This window comes from Ailuropoda melanoleuca, chromosome 8 (assembly GCF_002007445.2).
Source record: "Ailuropoda melanoleuca isolate Jingjing chromosome 8, ASM200744v2, whole genome shotgun sequence".
NCBI classification, from domain to species: Eukaryota; Metazoa; Chordata; class Mammalia; order Carnivora; family Ursidae; genus Ailuropoda; species Ailuropoda melanoleuca.
The window spans coordinates 97,715,512-97,734,865 of NC_048225.1; the positions used below are offsets into that span (position 1 = coordinate 97,715,512).

Genomic DNA, 19,354 nt, shown 5'->3' on the forward strand with positions numbered 1-19,354 from the left:
GGGTTCTGGTTTTCTTTAGTTTATTTTTTCCAACTTGGAAAATGATGATGTTTTTAAACCAAGTTCCTGAATTTGTTACATGCCCCACCTCTCCCAGTTTCCTTATCCCCCTCACTATTTGAAACTGTTTAACCCTCGTGGAAATGCTTGGCTTCAAAACTGACCTGTATAGGGAGGAAGTTCAGGCTGTAATTTAGGGAGGAGGTTCTGTACAATCTTCTCTTTCCAAAAATTCTTGGTGTAAGTTTAAGAAAAATTATATTTTTCATATCACCTCCGTCATAAAACTAAAAATATTCTGTAGGTGTTAGTCATTATGTTTGCTGGGGAGTTTATTCTCATTACAAAAGAGGCTTACAAGCCATAATGAGAACACGGAGCCTTTCTATCATTGCACGTGTACATGCAGGAGGGAGGAGAGATACTAAAAACTACCAAGGCCAACTTCATTCAGTTCATGATCTTGGTTCAGTATTTCCCAACCCATTGCAATGAACAAGCAGGATGGATGGAGGATTTAGTTGGTTCACTAAACATGAATGACATGGAGATTTCCAATATTTTTATGTCGATCTTTTAAAAATAATCAAATATCTCAATAAGGGGAGTTCTGGAAAATGTTTCTCAAAGCTTAGCTCCCAGAACTGTCTCAACATATTTTATACACAGTGTTGACTGTGTGTAAAACCACGGAGCTGCCAAGATATCATTCAGAATGAAGACCTCTTGCCTTCTAGAGAGTATTTGTTATTTGTGGAGGCAATTTACATATGTTTTATCTTCAGTCATACATCTAGACTTTAAGACTCTTATCCTGTTAGAATTGCAGTTTCTTTGACACAGAAGGGGCTTCACTCCATGACTGTATTTTTTAAACTATCGTGCCCGCCGAGGGTAGTGACCAAACTTCTGCTTACACACTTTTAGGAATGAAGAACTCATTTATTCTATCTTGCCAGAAACTGCCCCAAGGTTGTTTCTTATACTGAAATAAAATATGATTACTTATAGCTTTCATTCATTGGCAGCATTGTAACTCTTGAAATCATATTAATATAAATCTTACATTTCTTCTTTTTGAGAGCACTTCAATATTTGAAGTATCTTGTACCATCCAAGCCATCACTTCTTCCATGCTAAACATATCTAGTTTCTTCTAATGTTCTCCATATGACATAGCTTGCAGGTATTTCATCCGTTGCTTGCTTGTTGCTTGCTTTGGAATAAATTTGCTTATCTGGTTCCTAGATGTGCCTGATGCTGCCGCATGACACAAGACTATAACCTCTCTCATTCTAGATAATGTTCTTCTGTTTTCAGCCTAGTATTACATTGACCTTTTGGCAACCATGTTCTATGCTTGGCTCACGTTGGGTCATTTTTATTCATGGTGCCACAGAATCTTGCTTCTTCCACCCTAAAAGAGATACATTTAGAAGCAAGAGGCTTTTATTTATTCTTAGTAAATTTCACCTTGTTGTATTCTACCAATCATTAGAACTTGAAGCCATTTTTCATCGGCATTTGCCATCCCTCTTCATGACATATCAACAACACAGTTGAGAATCATTGCTCCCATGTTCACAGACAAGTCATACATGGCTTCGGGTGTTTCTAAAATCATGTAGTAAATCACATCCTCTGACCACTTTCTTGTGATTTCTGAAGAAGAATGGGATTGCTGGAGACTCAAGCTTCTGAGAAAAAAAAACAAACAATCCCCCCCCCCAAAAGAGCTCTGTGTTCTGTCTTTTAGTTTGGATCCACAAAGGGATCTGCAGGCATTCTAGGATGACCAGCAGGGTCCCCGCCACCCATGAGGTTGAATGATTTTGTGCATATTCTCAAACCTCCAGAGCTTCAAGAGCCACATTTTCCTATTAAACATTTTATCTCATATGAAAGTGCTGCAGTGTATTCAGAGATGTTAACCTCTGCAGATGGGTTATTTTATTCAACAGTACACTTTGAAAGATACCTGTAGTTGCCAGGAGCAGGTGGTCTTCAAACGCAGATTCAAAAATGCAATATACCTGTAGAAAATCAAGTCAGAGCTCTGAAAATGCAGCCTTTTATGCAGGAGGTCTTCAAACACAGATGGTTGCCTAAGCAAGTTTTTTTTTTTTAAAAGATTTTATTTATTTATGCAACAGAGATAGAGACAGCCAGCGAGAGAGGGAACACAAGCAGGGGGAGTGGGAGAGGAAGAAGCAGGCTCATAGCGGAGGAGCCTGATGTGGGGCTCGATCCTATAACGCCGGGATCACGCCCTGAGCCAAAGGCAGACGCTTAACCGCCGTGCCACCCAGGCGCCCCAGCCTAAGCAAGTTTTAACTGTAGTTCCACTACACTAAAATATGTCTTACCTTTGCCCAAACTTCAGCTGGACCATGATGATATTTAGACACAATGAAATATGGTAAAATCTGTCTTGTTTGTGGTTGGCATTGGGATGTAAAAACTTGAAGATAGCCATCTTTTCAAGACTGCTCTTATCACATTCATCAGTGGTTTCTAGGTTGCAGAATTCAGTGGTCCATTTTGAGTCCTCATCTTACTTCACCTCTCTTGACATCATATCCGTCGCAGCAACAGTAAACACAGTTAAGCACTCCCTCTTCCTGACAACTTGTTCCTGGCTAGGCTTATCGGACGTCACTCTCCCTTGGCTCTCCTCCTGTCTTACTTGCTGCTCTTTTGTCATCTCCTTTACCTCCAAAACCAAATGTCTGGTGCTTAAGGACTCCGTTCTTGGACCTGTTCTTTTCTCTGTATATATTCATTCTCTTGGTGATCTCATCCAGTCTTCTGGCTTTAAAGAGCATTAATTACACTGACAAATCTGAAGTTTTTTTAGCTACCCTAGAATGTCTCCACTGCAGCTCTATAACTGTTTACTAGACTTTTCCACCTGGATATCTAAGAGGGCATCTCAAATGTAATATGGACTCTCACTTTCCCCCCAGATCTGTTCCTCTTGTTTTCTCTTCAGTCTCTGCAAATGGAAATTCAATGCTTCTAGCCACTTAGGCAACAACAACAACAACAACAACAACAAAAGAATCTTGGCACTGTACTTGCCCTAGAAAATCATGTAGGTTCAACCCTCAAAATATTTCCAAAATCTGACTATTTCTCATCACCTTCTCCATTACCACTGATCCAAGCCACCATTCCTTCTCTCTTAGATTTCTGCAACAGTATCTCTACATTCTTTCGGTTTTCATTCACGTGTTATCTTCTAAGGAATACTTCTCTCACTACTTTATTAAAAAAATCCCAACTCTACTCCTACCCCCAGCACTCCCTATTCCCTTTCCCTACCTGATTTATTGTATACCTAAAGACTTATCACCACCTGACATGCTCTATAGTTTGTTTCTTATCTGTGTCTGGTCTGAGTCCACCAACTAGAATATAAGCTTTAAGAAGACAGGAACTTTAGGGGCATCTGGGTGGCTCAGTCGATTAAGTGTGTGACTCTTGATTTCAGTTCAGATCATGATCTTGGGGTTGTGAGTTCAAGCCCCATGTCAGGCTCTGCACTGGGTGTGGAGCCTGCGTCAGTAAGATACTCTCTCTTTCTCTCTCCCTCTGCCCACCCCACCCCTGCTCACTCTCTCTCAAAAAAAAAAAAAGACAGGAACTTTAGTTCCTACAATATCATCAATATGATACTCCAAATAATAATAAAAGGCAAGGGAGTTGAACAATAAAGAGGAATCTTCCTTCTGTGGTCCTGGTTGGGAGAGGCATGGGAGAGAGACAAGTAGTAGGAAGGAGACAAAGTTGAGCACTGAACTCACCCAGCATTTCCTTAAAGAAGTTAGTAATGCACTAATGTGGCAATACTATTAATGGACGTCAACTCAAGAAAACTCTTGATATGTATACAAATGAACCCTTACTTCCCAAAATATTGATGGTATTGTAGGAGAGGATTTGCAAATCTAATTCTTGATTTCTGTCCTTCAGAAAGAATGATTAAATTTAATGACATTTGCTTCAGCATGTCCTCAAATAGCAAAGATGATGGATGCCTGAACAGTCTGCTTTGAGATGTTACAGAAAGAGACCTTGTACCTCATATTTCTTCCATCAAGTTGGAGGACAGTAGTTTCTGATACTCCATCATTAAACCCTAGCATTTTAGGACAGTGAAGGAGAGGTGAATCTTAAGTTTATCAGCACAGAGAGCTTTTCTCTTTCTGTTTTGTGATCAGTGGGCCTCAACTATAAACTATAAACTAAAATGTAGTTATTTTCAGTAAACTCAGAAGTTTTAAGGAATGAGGCCAAATTGTCATTCTATTGAATAGGCCTGTTCTAAACTTTAAAAAATGTGTGTGTGTGTGTGTGTGTGTGTGTGTCTGTCTGTCTGTCTGTCTTCTGGCCCTTCTTCCTTGTGAGTCTTAAAATGTTTCTTCTTTGTTTCTCCTCCTCTGTTTTGACACTGAAGAGTATGTGGCAGGCAGATTTGGCCAGGATGACTCCACGGGATATGCTGCTTTTGATCTTGATGAGAGTTATGGAGAGAACTTCACCATCTCTATGTTTGTTCGAACATACCGACCATCAGGCTTACTCCTAGCTTTGGAAAACAGGACTTACCAATACATCCGTGTTTGGCTAGAGCATGGCAGACTAGCGATGCTACATCCAGGCTCTTCCAAGTTAGTAGTAAAGTTCGTTCTTAGTGATGGAAATGTCCATTTGATATCTTTGAAAATCAAGCCAGATAAAATTGAACTGTATCAGTCTTCACAAAACCTAGGGTTTATTTCTGCCCCTACATGGAAAATCCAAAAAGGAGATGTCATGTACATTGGTGGCCTGCCTGACAGACCAGAGACCGAAGCTAATGGTGGCTTCTTTAAAGGCTGTATCCAAGATATAAGATTAAACAACCAAAATATGGAATTCTTCCCAAATTCAACAAACAATGCATCCCACAATCCAGTTCTTGTCAATGTGACCCAAGGCTGTCCTGGAGACAACATGTGCAAGGTAGGATTATTCACACCAACTATTGTCAATATTGCATGCTAAACTGTTGTTTCACTAAATAATTTATTATAGCCGTTCTTTGATGTGAAGATAATGTTACTGACCCACCAGCCATAGAATAACACTTCATCAATATTTTTCCAGCAAGACTGGGGGATTTATATGGAGCCATGAAAAAATGGCCTTGACCTTGGTGGCATCATGGTCTTTTTAACCATCCAAGATAACTCCAGCCACATGCTTCTACTGCCACAACAAACAGTTGCCTAAGAATAAGAGTATTTTAATCCCCAAACTCTTAACGGCATCCCAGAGGTTTAACTGAGTTAACTCATTTTGGAAGAGATCATCATATCATTCATATTAAATGCCCAACTACCATTGTTTTGACTATGAAGTCAACAACAACAAAAAACCCTGAGTGGTAACTTTCTTCTGGTAGTTGGATTTGAAAGTCTCCAAAATATATTTTTCCCAGAGCCTATGTTTTACTCTACGTATTTTGTTATGCTCTTCCAAAAGCTATTTAAATATGTGAATTTGTCAGCTCTGCATGACCTTTCAAAGGAAACACATTTATATCTGTTGAACATTTATTGAGCTCTGACTATTGCCATGCACTGGGCTTGCTTCTAAATGTACAAAAATGAATCATGTTAACATTACTATAGGAGCACTGCCAATGTGCCAGGCACTGCTTTACATACATGAATATATTTAATTCTGTTGAAGGACTGCTGTGTACAACAGGCATTGTTATTACCCCATTTATGTCATCTACAGATAAGGAAGATGAAGTTTAGAAAGATTGTGTAACTAGCCTCAATCACATCTTACTAGTGGGGCTGAGATCAACAGTCTCAGCTCTCAGAAATTCCCTTTTAAATGCTCTCATTTTGGATATTTTGTGAGAAACCTTTTAAGAACTCATATAATAATAGAATGTTTCTGACTGAGAGGCAGGGCAACTGAAGAGGTCACTGTATCTGGACCCAGAGGATCCAGGGACCTGGCTTCACCATTTGCCTTTTTATTAGGATCTTGGGTAAAGGACGGTCCTCTGCTTCCTCATTAGTACAAACAGAACCAATAAACCCCCACCTCAGATGGTAATGGGTGTGATTCAAAGTGCTGGGTAACTTGGAAATTCCAGAGAATGTTATTACACCTTTTAAAATCCTCCTTGTGTTGTAGAAAATTGGCCTTATCTCTTTTCCCTTTCTCATTTCATCTCTCTCTTTTTGTTTCTCTCTCTCCCCATTTCTCTTTTAGAAAAGAGTTGGCAATAGTAGCAGTAAGTTTTTTTTTTCCATTTGTCAACCAATGGATATAAAAAGTTCAAAGTGTAAATATGTAGAAAATTAGCATTTAATAATAACAGAAATGGCGTCTTGCCTTTACCATTTCCATCGTTAGTTGCCAGTGCTTTTTATACCTTTGCTTTCTTTTCTGCTCAGTCTAACCCCTGTCACAATGGAGGTGTGTGCTATTCCCTGTGGGATGACTTCTCCTGCTCCTGTCCTGCGAACACAGCTGGGAAAGCGTGTGAGCAAGTCCGGTGGTGTGAGCTCAGCCCTTGTCCTCCCACAGCCCAGTGCCGGGAGGTGCCTCGAGGATTTGAATGTAGGTGGCGTTTAAAGTTATTACCCATCCCATTAAATCTGGTATTTCAGTTCCACGAGGCAACCCAGAAAAAGAATTCAGACAACACCTGCTTCCCAAAGAAATCTGTGGCTCTTTGCCCTGACTTGAGTAGTACAATAAAACGAATATAGTAATAATAATATCCAGATTGGCTTCCTGCCTCATCCTGCCCCCCGGGGCTTCCCTGGGGATGGAGGTGTGGTGGGGGATGGAGGTCAGAGCAACACCAGACTTAGATCTTTGATTATTTAAAACTAATTTCTGAAGAAATTAACTAAGTAATGTTTGGCCTTCCTTTCCTCCTCGTTGGGAATAGAGAGTCAAGTGCTAGTGTGAGCTCACAGCCTTATGCTAACTGTGAAGCCTCGGGCAGTTCCCATGATCTCTGTAATCTAGAGCTTTCTCTGTAAATGGGGATAAAACATCTACTTGATAGGTAGATAAAAAAAATTTTGTGTGTATGTGATGATTTTATAACCTTAAGTATAAAAAAGCAAACACATTGAGCATTCTGTTATTTTCTGAGTATTTTCCTCAATCCAAAATGTTTCCTGGCCCATCTTCAGTACTAAAGACCACAGTTTTCCAAATGTTGGCAAATTTGAATACTATTTCACAATTTTGACATGTCTACATACTAACCACACTATTATTTAAATTTTCTCTTCTCTCCTACTTCGAATAATGCAGTCTAATTGTAGTAACAAATCTTCATGTTCGCATTGAATTCTAATCTCCCCCCTTTATCTGAAGATTTTGCTTCTAAAATTTTTCTCTCTTAGCATCATTACCTTTTCCATCAGTGTATAAACACACTGCCAGATTTCCTCATTACAAAAAATTTCCTTTTACCACCCCACCCCCAGCTACCATCCCATTTTTAGCTTCCTTTCCTAGTGTGATAAATCCTCCAAAGAGTTGTCCTCAATTTGCTTCTGATGTCCTGACGCATACATTCTACTACGCCGTTCCATCAGGGCCCTCACACCCTACCTCTGTCTTAAACTTGCTTAAATCAGCACTTGGGCATGTTGCCTTCATCACTTCACTCAGGCTCCAACCCAAATGTCCTCTTATCTGGCTTTATTTTTCTTCATCTCTCTTACGATTCCTTCATGTTTTGTTGTATATGTATTTGTTTCCTTGTTCCTCATCCCGTTCCTCACTAGAATATAGGAAGAAGGAAATTTTCTATTTGGTTTCTCACATTACTCTCCTCACTTAGAATCATGCCAAACATATAGGAGGTTGTCAATAAGTATTTGTCAAATGAATAAAATAACATTATTTTTCTTCAAGTTAACTCAATATTTTCACTTAACTGCTCCAGACTTTAAGTGATCTATATCACCTTGGAGAACATCACACTAAAATAATGGAATGGAACCAGAGAATAGAACGACCTCAGGTTTACTGCAACAACATTGTGTTTTCAACTGAGCTGCGGTGACTGAGGAAAAGAGAATACATTTACTTTTTTGTTTCTATATTTTCAAAACATATAGGAAAAGGATATATGAAATGTGTTGTACTATGTATATATACTTGGGAAAATTTTCTAGAATACATATAATTTAATGTTTCATGTTTTAAACGTATATTCTATATTACAGTATAGTATTATTGGATATATATATAGTATATAAAGCATGATAAGTTGGCATAAAGAATGCACTTTGATTTCTAGTATGGCACCAGATTTCAAATACAACCTTTCCATTGTCCTACCTCCAAACTGCTTGTTTAAAATAATGTATTATTAGTTTTATTGTTAATTTTTTGATAGAAGTCTTAAAGTTCCAGGGCGCCTGGGTGGCATAGCGGTTAAGCGTCTGCCTTCGGCTCAGGGCGTGTTCCCGGCGTTATGGGATCGAGCCCCACATCAGGCTCCTCTGCTATGAGCCTGCTTCTTCCTCTCCCACTCCCCCTGCTTATGTTCCCTCTCTCACTGGCTGTCTCTATCTCTGTCGAATAAATTAATAAAATCTTAAAAAAAAAAGAAATCTTAAAGTTCCAAAAATTCTTAGTCCCAGTTATATTCTACAAAAGGGTTTTTATATCATTTGGAATATTTTCACAGAGGAAAAAAAAAGAATAGGATTTCTAAACACAGTGGCAGACCAAGAACCATACCCCTGGTGCGTGTTGGTCTTCAGTCTCTCCACAAAGCAGTTTAGGATTTGGACAATACCACATCAGAAAAAAGTTAAGTGAATCTTCACTGCTACTGCATTCCCACTACATAAAGAGTAGAAAATTTGCCTCTGATCTCCCAAAAAGTCTCAATAACATTTTTTTTGAAGTATGACTTATCTTAATGAAGGAAGAAAATGTAAATCAATAGGAGGGGTGAAATTTACGAATTGACAGGTATGAACCCTAGAACACACTTTTGCTACTTTGTGTAATTTTAATTTTATGTGATCTTATGACCCTATTGTATTTTCTTCAAGTAAGATATATTGAAGAAGAGTAGGTCTAATAGAATAATATACTCTTGAGACTATGGCTCATGCATCACCCTGAGTTTGCCTTTAGGGCACCATCCTATCAAAAAACCAAGACTTCAAAATTTACAACCCACCTTATATACAGGTGTGTTTATTATGAAAAATTCCCCAAAGAAAAGGTGGAATACAAATATTGTTATGTGTATTGTGATTTTCCCCAGATGAGAAGTGATCTCAGTGTGCTCAGCAGTGTTAGTAAAATGAACTTATTAACATCATAGACCATATTCTTCCTTTTGGAGTTGGAGAGAGCTAATGAGATTTGTTATTTTAACATGTATTTTAAAACATGGAATAAGGAACTTGTTGCTCCTTTTCTCCCTAATTCCAACCCCAAACTTGGTGGGAAAAATGCCACATCAAAAGTAATAAAATCAAGTGAAATTTTAAGCCAAATAATACATTTGAATCATATACTTGGATGATACACTTGAATTTTCTCCCGCAGTTGTTTCTAACCGTTATCTCATTTTCCAGATTTAAGGACACAGGAGTTATTTTTACAGATTATTTATTTAGTAATGTTTACCTACTATATGTCTGGCAATGTTCTAGGCATTGAGATTTAGTAATAATTTAAACAGAGAAAGTCCCTGATCTCATGAAGTGCATGTTCTAGTGCAGAAAGACAGTCAAAGAACAAGTAGGCAAATGACCAAAATAATTTCAAATAGTTGTAAATGTTATGAGGAAAATAAAGCAGAGTGTTGGAACAGAGAGCGGCTACAGGGAAGAAGCTATTTTAACTTGGATGGTCAGGGAAATCTTCTCAGAGGAGGTGACATGTGAGCACATAGGCTGTGGGAAGATCTGGGGGAGGAATACTCCAAGTATAAGTAACAGCAAGTAAAAGGCCAAAAGGCCTGATTTGGGAACAAGTTTGACGTCTTCAAAGAATGGCAAGAAGCTTTTGTGGCTGTAGCGTGTGAACAAGGAAGAGGGTGTTAGCAAATAGAATTGAATAGTTAATTAAGGGTCAGATCACAGAGACTTCTGCAGGCCACATTTAGGATTTAGGATTTCTTTCTAGACGTGATGGTAACCAATGCAGGTTTTGAGCTAAGGAGTGGTTGTTACGTTGATCTGCAGACTGACAGAAGCAGGGGCACGGAGAAATAAGTAGAATAGTCTATATGAAAAGAGTTGATTGGCTGAGGTCCCCCACGATTGAGGCAAAGACAACATTTTCAGGTCAATTTTTACTGAAAAGTGCAAGAAAATGGGAATAGAGAATTGACCACTACACTGAGTAGCACAGAGGTCATCGTTACTCGACAAGCTTGACTTCGGTGAAGTGATTGGCACAAAAGGCTGAGCGGCGTGTATTAAAAAGAAAATGAGAGGGGCGCCTGGGTGGTGCAGTCATTAAGCGTCTGCCTTCGGCTCAGGGTCTGATCCCAGCATTCTGGGATCGAGCCCCACATCAGGCTTCTCTGCTAGGAGCCTGCTTCTTCCTCTCCCACTCCCCCTGCTTGTGTCAAATAAATAAATAAAATCTTAAAAAAATAATAAAAATAAAAGAAAAAGAAAATGAGAGATGAGAAACTGGAGACAATGAGAATGTAAAACCATTTGGAGGAGTTGGGGCAGGAAAGGGAATAGAGAATTAAGGAAGCAGCAGGGTGAGGGGGAGGTGAATCGTGCTTTTGGGTCTTGCGTGTGTTTTGATTTTCTAAGATTGGAGCAGTTACAGTATATTGTATGCTGATGGGAAACAACAAAAAGAGAGGGGAAATGATGTGCAGGATTGGTTGGTGGGAGAAAGCCCCACACATCTGGTGTCATGCGTGCTGTGAATGCAGAAGTCCTGTGAGAAGAGGAGACCCACCCAGGAGGTGGAGGACTGGATTTTCTCTACTCAAGTGAACAATCGTGTTTTTCCAACACCCCTACCAAGTTCCACATCTAGTCATACATACATTGAATCCCATTCATTTTCACCTTTTTTAGACATTGTTTCTATATGTAACCTTCCTTTCCATGGAAAAGAAATGGATGGTCTGGGTTTTGGTATCAGACTATGCAGGTTTGGTATTCTGGTCTTATTATTTATTGGCCACATGACTATAAAAAGATCACTTAGCTTCTGTGAGTCTCAATTTCTTCTTTTATAAAACGGGGATGATCATAGTAATGATAATAAAAAATGCGCTCCAGAGTTCTGTTACTATAAATAATATCAAAAGAACAAGCACAGTGCCTAACACATATCAGGCAATCGATCCATAATGATATTAACCTGATGGCCATTTATAGTAATAAAGGTAATGAAGCCAACATTACAGGTTTAATAAAGTTGCTGATTGGTCTTGCCTTCTCTCTTTAGGTATTGCAAATGCTGTTTTTAATGCACAAAGCAGTGAAATATTATTCAGGAGCAATGGGAACATTACCAGAGAACTCACCAACATCACATTTGGTTTCAGAACAAGGGATGCAAATGTGATCATATTGCACGCAGAGAAGGAGCCTGAATTTCTGAATATTAGCATTCAAGATTCCAGATTATTATTTCAATTGCAGAGTGGCAACAGTTTTTATACGCTGAGTCTGACAAGTTTGCAGTCAGTGAACGATGGCATGTGGCACCAAGTGACTCTTTCCATGACGGACCCACTGGCCCAGGCCTCCAGGTGGCAAATGGAAGTGGACAACCAAGCGCCTTTTGTGACCAGTGCAGTTGCCACCGGGAGCCTCAACTTTCTGAAGGATAATACAGACATTTATGTGGGTGACCGAGCTGTTGATACGCAAGGCCTGAAAGGGTGTCTAAGTACAATAGAAATTGGTGGCATTTACCTGTCTTACTTTGAAAATGTTCCTGGTTTCACTAGTAAACCCCAGGAAGAGCAGTTTCTCAAAATCTCTATAAATTCAGTGGCTACTGGCTGCTTGCCGTTGAATGCCTGCCACTCCAGCCCCTGTTTGCATGGAGGAAATTGTGATGACATCTATAGCGCTTATCACTGCTCATGTCCCTTGGGATGGTCAGGGACACGCTGTGAACTCAACATTGATGAATGCTTTTCAAACCCCTGTATCCATGGCAACTGCTCCGACAGAGTTGCAGCCTATCACTGCAGGTGTGAGCCTGGATACACCGGTGTGAACTGTGAAATGGATATAGACAATTGCCAGAGTCACCAGTGTGCAAACGGGGCCACCTGCATCAACAACACCAATGGCTATTCTTGCCACTGTTTCGGAAATTTCACGGGAAAATTTTGCAGGTGAGCATAAAGTCCATGCAAAGCTTGGCCACTGGAGCTATACCCTCCATTTTCTTTGTCAAATTGGAAAGCTCTCTCAGCTACGCCTCTGTAGGCTGTGCTGAACAGGAGTGACGTGGGTCCCTTCCATCCCAGTTTGGTCATGTAGACGGGATTTCACAGGGTGTGGTGTTCTACAAGGAAGAATGGTAGTGTTTTGATCAGACTTTAAGCAAAACATTTTCTCTGACATCTTTGTTAGAATATGTCTCATGAACTGTAGCCCCAGAGTTTGACAGCTTTAAGGCCTCAAGAAACAAATTTTTTTACAATAAATGCAAAAGCTTGGTATTCTCTTTTTTTTTTTTCAATATTTATTTTTAGAGAAAGACAGAGAGCAACTGGGGAGAGGAGCAGAGAGAGAGGGAGAGAGAGAATCCCAGGCAGACTCCCCACTGAATGTAGAGCCCAACATGGGGCTCGATCTCATGACTCTGAGATCATGACCTGAGCCAAAATCAAGAGTCAGATGCTTCAACAACTGAGCCACTGAGGTGCCCCCCAAAAGTTTGGTTTTCATATTGTTCGAGGAAGCATGACTTCTACCCCTAAAACAATGCCCTTGGCTATCTCAGGAAGGTAAATCTTGTAAAATCTTGAAAAGTCTATGATAAATCATAATTTCGAGAAAGTGAAATTATGACTCTCATATAAATGAACATGTTTTGATGTTTTCATTTAAGACATTAATTAATGAGAAAATGAGTAAGATATAAAAACCGGGTCAAAGGACAACGTAATTATTTATATATACACACATATATAATAATTGTATATATTTTTATTTCCATGTAAGCATAAATATATATAAATAGAGATGAGGAAATGAAGTTACTAATAAATGCAAAACTTATAGGGCAATATAATTAATATTTGAAACTATCTTTTCTACAGTGTGACGATTATATCACTACAGACAAATTCATTTGCATTTCAGTGAGCAGGATCCATTTATATTAATGTCATTTTTCTACAACTTTTGGGTTGTAAAATAGCTTAGTGAAGAAAACCTAAGGCATATACACTACAAAATCAAACAATCCTAGAGGGTCCTTTACGTAACACCCAGCATTCCATTGAAAGAATACTCAGGAATATCTTTTGCCCACTGCTGAATATTTCACAATTTTTTCTAAAACTGCTAAAGCCGTGTTTTAATTCTAGTAGTAACCTCCGTCTCGTGTTACATAAACAGAAATAAGAATCAATATTTTCCTGCTAAGTCACATGGCTTCCATGTTCCCACGTAAGTAGAATTCATTATTTTATAACTTACACTGCTTTTAAATTCACTGAACAATTGAGTCATTATGGGGAAGTGAGAGGAATATTAATAACAAGTAATACATTCCCAGACTTTGGCAGGAATCCCTGGAGTGGGTTGGCAGCCTGTAGACATAACACTAACTCAGAGGTGGTACCCTAATGGGATGAATCTCCCAGCGGACGGAACAAGTACCTATAAGAAAATGTATTTATCTCCATAACATTTATTGCTGTTCAGAACCTATGAAGGCACAGTATTAGGTGCTAAGTGTTGACATTCCAGTTAAATGTCACTTTCCATGACTTAAAACAGACTCATTGGCCAACAGGCAAAGTGCCTGTTTAAAAGCCAAAGACATTCAAGATAAAAATGAGTAGTATTGCCGTGGTAACTCTGGATAAGTAAATATATATGCCCCAGTAACTAGTTCTTCAGAAATTTTTCCTGCCTAATTCATCAAAGTCAAGTTCTCAAAGATTAAAGTTCTCAAAAGTACCTTCTAATGAGATTCAAAAATTGTTTATTAAATGTAAGATGTACACAAATCTTCACATTTGCATTGCTAATTGACCTCTTTCAAAGCTCGTTGACATTTTTGGTTCTTTTGAAAAGTCCTTATGATATTTTCTTTTTAAAGTTGAATTGATTAGCTCTTATGGGAAGAGACACACTTACCGTCATACAGGCTAGTTTCTCCATATTTGCTGAAGCACACACAACAGGACAAAATTAAATTCATTGTATATTTCCTGAACATTATGTATCAGATACCATGCACAGTGGGTCAAAGGACCTGAACAACACCCACCTCTCCTCTAATCAGTCCCTTCACACCCCTGGATCTTGCCTTGCAGTCAAGTTCTGCTTAGCTTCTAACAATTTGTTCTGTCTTTTGTAAGGATTTCTTAATACGAACAGCTTTGTTGTTATACAACAGAGCCACACTCTTGAATTCACATACAGTTGCCACTGAGTGCTATATACAATCCTCCTGGACGGCGTTTGGCTTGCATTCTGCTAAGCTATGAATCATTAGATAGGGGAACAGCAAGTGTTGGCCGGGCAACAGGAGTTCAGTTCTGAAAGCCTACAGAGAAATCACATGAGTGCTTGGGTACCAGAGTGCTGTCCTGGCTCTCCTGGCCTTTATAGAGATGCAATTTTCCATGGCCTGTGTTGATTTATTAGCAAGGCAGCAGCAAACCAAGCTATAGCAAGTTTCTTCCCAACCCTAAATTTATTGCAACCCCACGGCACAGATCTTATCTCGCCAATGAAAACTGTAGAAATGGAAGATATATAGTCATGCTTGTTACGGCACCCTCCAGCAGGAGCTGTTTACAGGAGAAAGTGATTGTGTATAATGTAGCACAATTAAGCATCTGTAGCTCAGCCAGCCTGAGTACTTAATTAGTTTTGCATTGACTACGTATATGAAGTTTTCCAAAAAGTTTTCTTGAATGAAATGAACAAGATGAACAGCTGTGACAGTTACTTTTATCTCTCTAGACACACGAGATTACCCTCAACTGTCTGTGGGAATGAGAAGACAAATCTCACTTGCTACAACGGAGGCAACTGCTCAGAGTTCCAGGGTGAATTAAAATGTCTGTGCCGGCCAGGTTTTACTGGGGAATGGTGAGTCACGTCAGAACTTTATAGAAGAAAATTCTGGGCTGAAAAACAGTGGGATTATACAAGGTTGATTTCTCCTCTCATTTTTCATCTCAGTTCCCATAGGAAAATCCATGCTGAAATATAGGTCCAATCAGAGTCAAACAATAAAAAAGAAGAAAAATCACAGTTTAGGTCAAAGTAAAGAACACTTTATTAGCCAAGACTTCAAATAGGAAAATATGTCTTTTGGAAAAATGTAAAATGTGCTATTTTTCTTTCTGATAAGTACTTCTGGATTCATGTTTCCTTCCTGCTGGCTCTAATACACGATGTAAATATAGTTGTTGAAGTAAAATAAAATATAGCTAAAAGATTGCCTCATAGAATGATCTAGAACCCCGAAAGTATATACGCCTTCTCCATATGAGCCTATCTTTCCCAGAGAAATCCTTCAACAGTTCTTCACCTAATATGGGGATTGTTGATATGGAGTTGGCCAATGGCTTCAGACAATAGCCGAAAATGCAGCCAAATCTAGATATGCATTTGACTGGCTGAAGGTGAGGTCAAAGATTTAAAAAAAAAAAAAAAAAAGAATATACTCCACAGCTTTTATCAGCTTCTCAAAAGGATCATTGTCCTCAAAATGATTATACACCAGGGCTCTTTATAAGCTCTTAAATATCTCTATATATGCAGATAATAAAAAGTTAACCATTTGTTGAGCACTAAGCCATGCATCTTATGAAGATCATCTCTAATTGTTATTAATTCCACTTCGCATTTGCATAAACTGAAGCTGAAGGGTTAAGTTACAGGTCAGGTGCCAATCCAGATGTGTGCTGCAGTGAGGTGGAGCTGCACTCAAAGCCGGTGCTCATGTCTGGGATGTGCTGACGGAAATGAATAAATCTTTGCTTGCAACAATTAAAAGAAAATGGGAAAAGTGCTCCTTCCTCTCACATGCCATCCAGCACAAGATAGTGATCTCTGATCAAACTTCCCGCATTGAGCAGATTAGAAAAATGAAAATACAAAGCGTTTGAGAGAGAAAGCTTGGCTGAATGAATTTTTCTCAAAAGGGAAGTTAATAAAATCATGGGTATATTCGTGCTCCATAACCATTGCAGTTTGGATTCCTGTGAATTTTCTCTGTTCTAGCTGGCTCTTTTGGCAACTACAAGATACAGCTATTTTGCCCTTTTTTACAAAATAGCAGGCAATCTCGGATATACCTGCATTTAACCCATTCAGCATTCAGAGACAAATCTAGTTCTTGTCTTCACAGCCTGCTTTCAGGGGCTGGCTCCAAGCGGCACGGGCAGACCCAGCATGTATGTGCACGGAAGGACATAGCCCTGGCGCATATTTTCACCATGCAACGTATTGTTCACCCAGAGACCACTCAGCAGGCCTCCAATTCCATATCCCTCCAAACAGTGCAACTATTTCCTTGTCCTAAATATCTCCTTGACCAACGCTTTACTATATTTAAGCGCCGGTTATTTCCTGCCTCTGTGTCACAGTTGAATGCTTCGTGCCATATTAATGTTCAATGGCACAATGCAGAGACGCATCCAAAGCCTTGGATTATTTTTCTCTGCTACTCACACATGATCCCTATTTGCAACAAACATCCCCCTTTCCTCCAACATTTGTTTAAAAGTATAAATCTTGCATTTAAATGCAAATTATTTCTTTGAAATGTGGTAAGAAAAGGAAGCTCCCAGGTTTTCCTTCCTCTNGGGGGGGGGGGGGGGGGGGGGGGGCTCTCCTCTGGATCCACTTCTCTGCTGCAGACGGAATTCTAAAACAGTGAACACACGTTCAATAGATACTGTACTTTCAAAGTCCTTAAGCATGATTAGTTAATTCACTGGATATTAATGGGTTTATTTATTTTGATTGTCGATTTATTGATTAACCTCTAATGAAATCTCCAGTAATGTTTATGATGAATGTGTATGTGCGACACACTGTTTAGTTCAAAAGAGAAATAGAAAAGAAATGGAGAAAGAAGAGTCAGGGGAAGACTGGAAAATACTAAACAGTCTCCCAAGGCCTAGGGGAATGGGACTTCCAGAATATCCAAAGATATCGAAAAGCTGTCTTCCTGCAAATTGCTTCCTCTTCAGTCTGACTAAAGCCCCAACTTTACAGTGTCATCCTGGCAGGTTGCACATGATGGATGGTGTGAACACTATGGCCCACCCAGGACAGAGAGTGCTTGGCAGCCTCTCACAAGTTGTCAGGTTTTGCTCAGATCTAATCGGAGAAGCCTCCTTCCAGTCCAGAAGCCTGAGCCAAAAAGGGAAAACAAAATGTCTCAGCTATGCTTGGTATCCAGCAGGATAAGGAGCTGTTTTTCTGGGAAGAAATCTTTTTTTCCCTTTATACCTTGGGTTGCCCCCCCCCCTGCCCTTTATTCCCCCTTCATTTTGAGCCTAGTGATTAGTCGATGACCCAGGCATCTTACCTTCTGGGAGGCGAAGAATGAAAAATTGTTTACATTACACTTTGACGTTGTAAGTTGCTCTTTAGGGATTCTTGAAGCTAACATTTTATATGAATTTCCCAAAATAAAAGAGATGCCTTAGTAACTGCTCTGTCCTGAGGCCTAACAGCGTGTTCGGCATGTTAAGTGCTAAATACATGACTACTGAATGACTGAATGAAAGTGGCTGGTGAATTAATCGGTGAATATATGGAAAAACAAGTTGTTGGCCGAAGATCAGGTGAAAGATGACAGTGTCCCAGGGAAGAGGAAAATTTCAATATACCTTAGAATTGCTATCACTTGTTTGGGGAGATTTAGTTTTTGAAAGTCATTCTACCTGAATATTTTAAAATTACACTTAGCTATGAAACATATTTGTTAGCAACTGAAATTTTCTAATTATCCAGTCTTGCTTTCTGTTAAAAAAAAATGGGGGGCGCCTGGGTGGCACACCGGTTAAGCGTCTGCCTTCAGCTCAGGGCGTGATCCTGGCGTTATGGGATCAAGCCCCACATCAGGCTCCTCCGCTGGGAGCCTGCTTCTTCCTCTCCCACTCCCCCTGCTGTGTTCCCTCTCTTGCTGGCTGTCTCTATCTCTGTCGAATAAATAAATAAAATCTTTTTAAAAAAATGGGATTCCAAAGGAAAATAATCCCAAATCTCCAAGAATAAACTGATCCCCCCCCCCATTTTTGACGGGCTTTCTTTCCCCCACAGCCCGAGGGCATGGCTGCATTAGACTCCTGAGATCAGGAGCATAGGTCTGTTCTGTAGACACCAGGTTGGCAAAATATAACCTCCTGGCTCCCATGTGCCCCCAGTAAACCGAGCCCAAGGTGGCAAAGACATTAAAATGCTCTTCAGGGACAAACGGCCTTTCTTCAGGCTTTTTCTTGGTTTCTCAGTACTTGCACCTGTTTTCTCATTCTAATTAACTGTGTGTGTGTGTGTGTGTGTGTGTGTGTCTGTGTGTACAAATTATTTCCCTTAAAAACGAAATTTGTTACAGGAATTTGAAGGAATATGTCCCACATCATTAAGTGTATGTAAGTTGTATGGGAGTTGGCAAATGAGACCGAACTATTCCAAGTCGAGAAGGCAAGCTTTTTACTTTCCCCATTTCACAGCCAATTTATTCAACAGAGACCAAAGCTGCTGCTGTTTCTGTTTCTGTTCAAGGTGTGAAAAGGACATTGATGAGTGTGCCTCGGATCCGTGCTTCAACGGAGGTCTGTGCCAGGACCTGGTCAACAAATTCCAGTGCCTCTGTGATGTTGCCTTCGCCGGTGAACGCTGTGAGGTGGATGTAAGCGGGATCTCCTTTTACGTGTCTCTCTTACTCTGGCAGAATCTCTTTCAGCTTCTTTCTTACCTCATTCTGCGCATGAACGACGAGGCGGTTGTGGAGTGGGGCGAACAGGAGGACTATTAACACTCACTGAGACAGTCCTAAACTTAAAAGCCACTGACGTTCAAGAAATGCCTTGACTCACTTTAGACTCTAAACAAGAAAAAGAAAAACTACCTTGAAAACTAAAATAAAT

At 39.7% G+C, this 19,354-nt stretch overlaps 1 protein-coding gene across 2 annotated transcripts in view; it reads left to right on the plus strand.

The window, feature by feature from the left end:
* CRB1 (crumbs cell polarity complex component 1) overlaps positions 1-19,354 on the plus strand; it is a 201,495-nt gene that overhangs the window by 150,192 nt on the left and 31,949 nt on the right. For both annotated transcript variants that reach the window (XM_034666977.1, XM_034666978.1), the window contains 5 exons: positions 4,460-5,007; positions 6,465-6,630; positions 11,488-12,391; positions 15,207-15,335; positions 18,990-19,116. In XM_034666977.1, the coding sequence (XP_034522868.1) occupies positions 4,460-5,007; positions 6,465-6,630; positions 11,488-12,391; positions 15,207-15,335; positions 18,990-19,116 (1,874 nt within the window). The remainder of the gene's footprint in view (positions 1-4,459; positions 5,008-6,464; positions 6,631-11,487; positions 12,392-15,206; positions 15,336-18,989; positions 19,117-19,354) is intronic.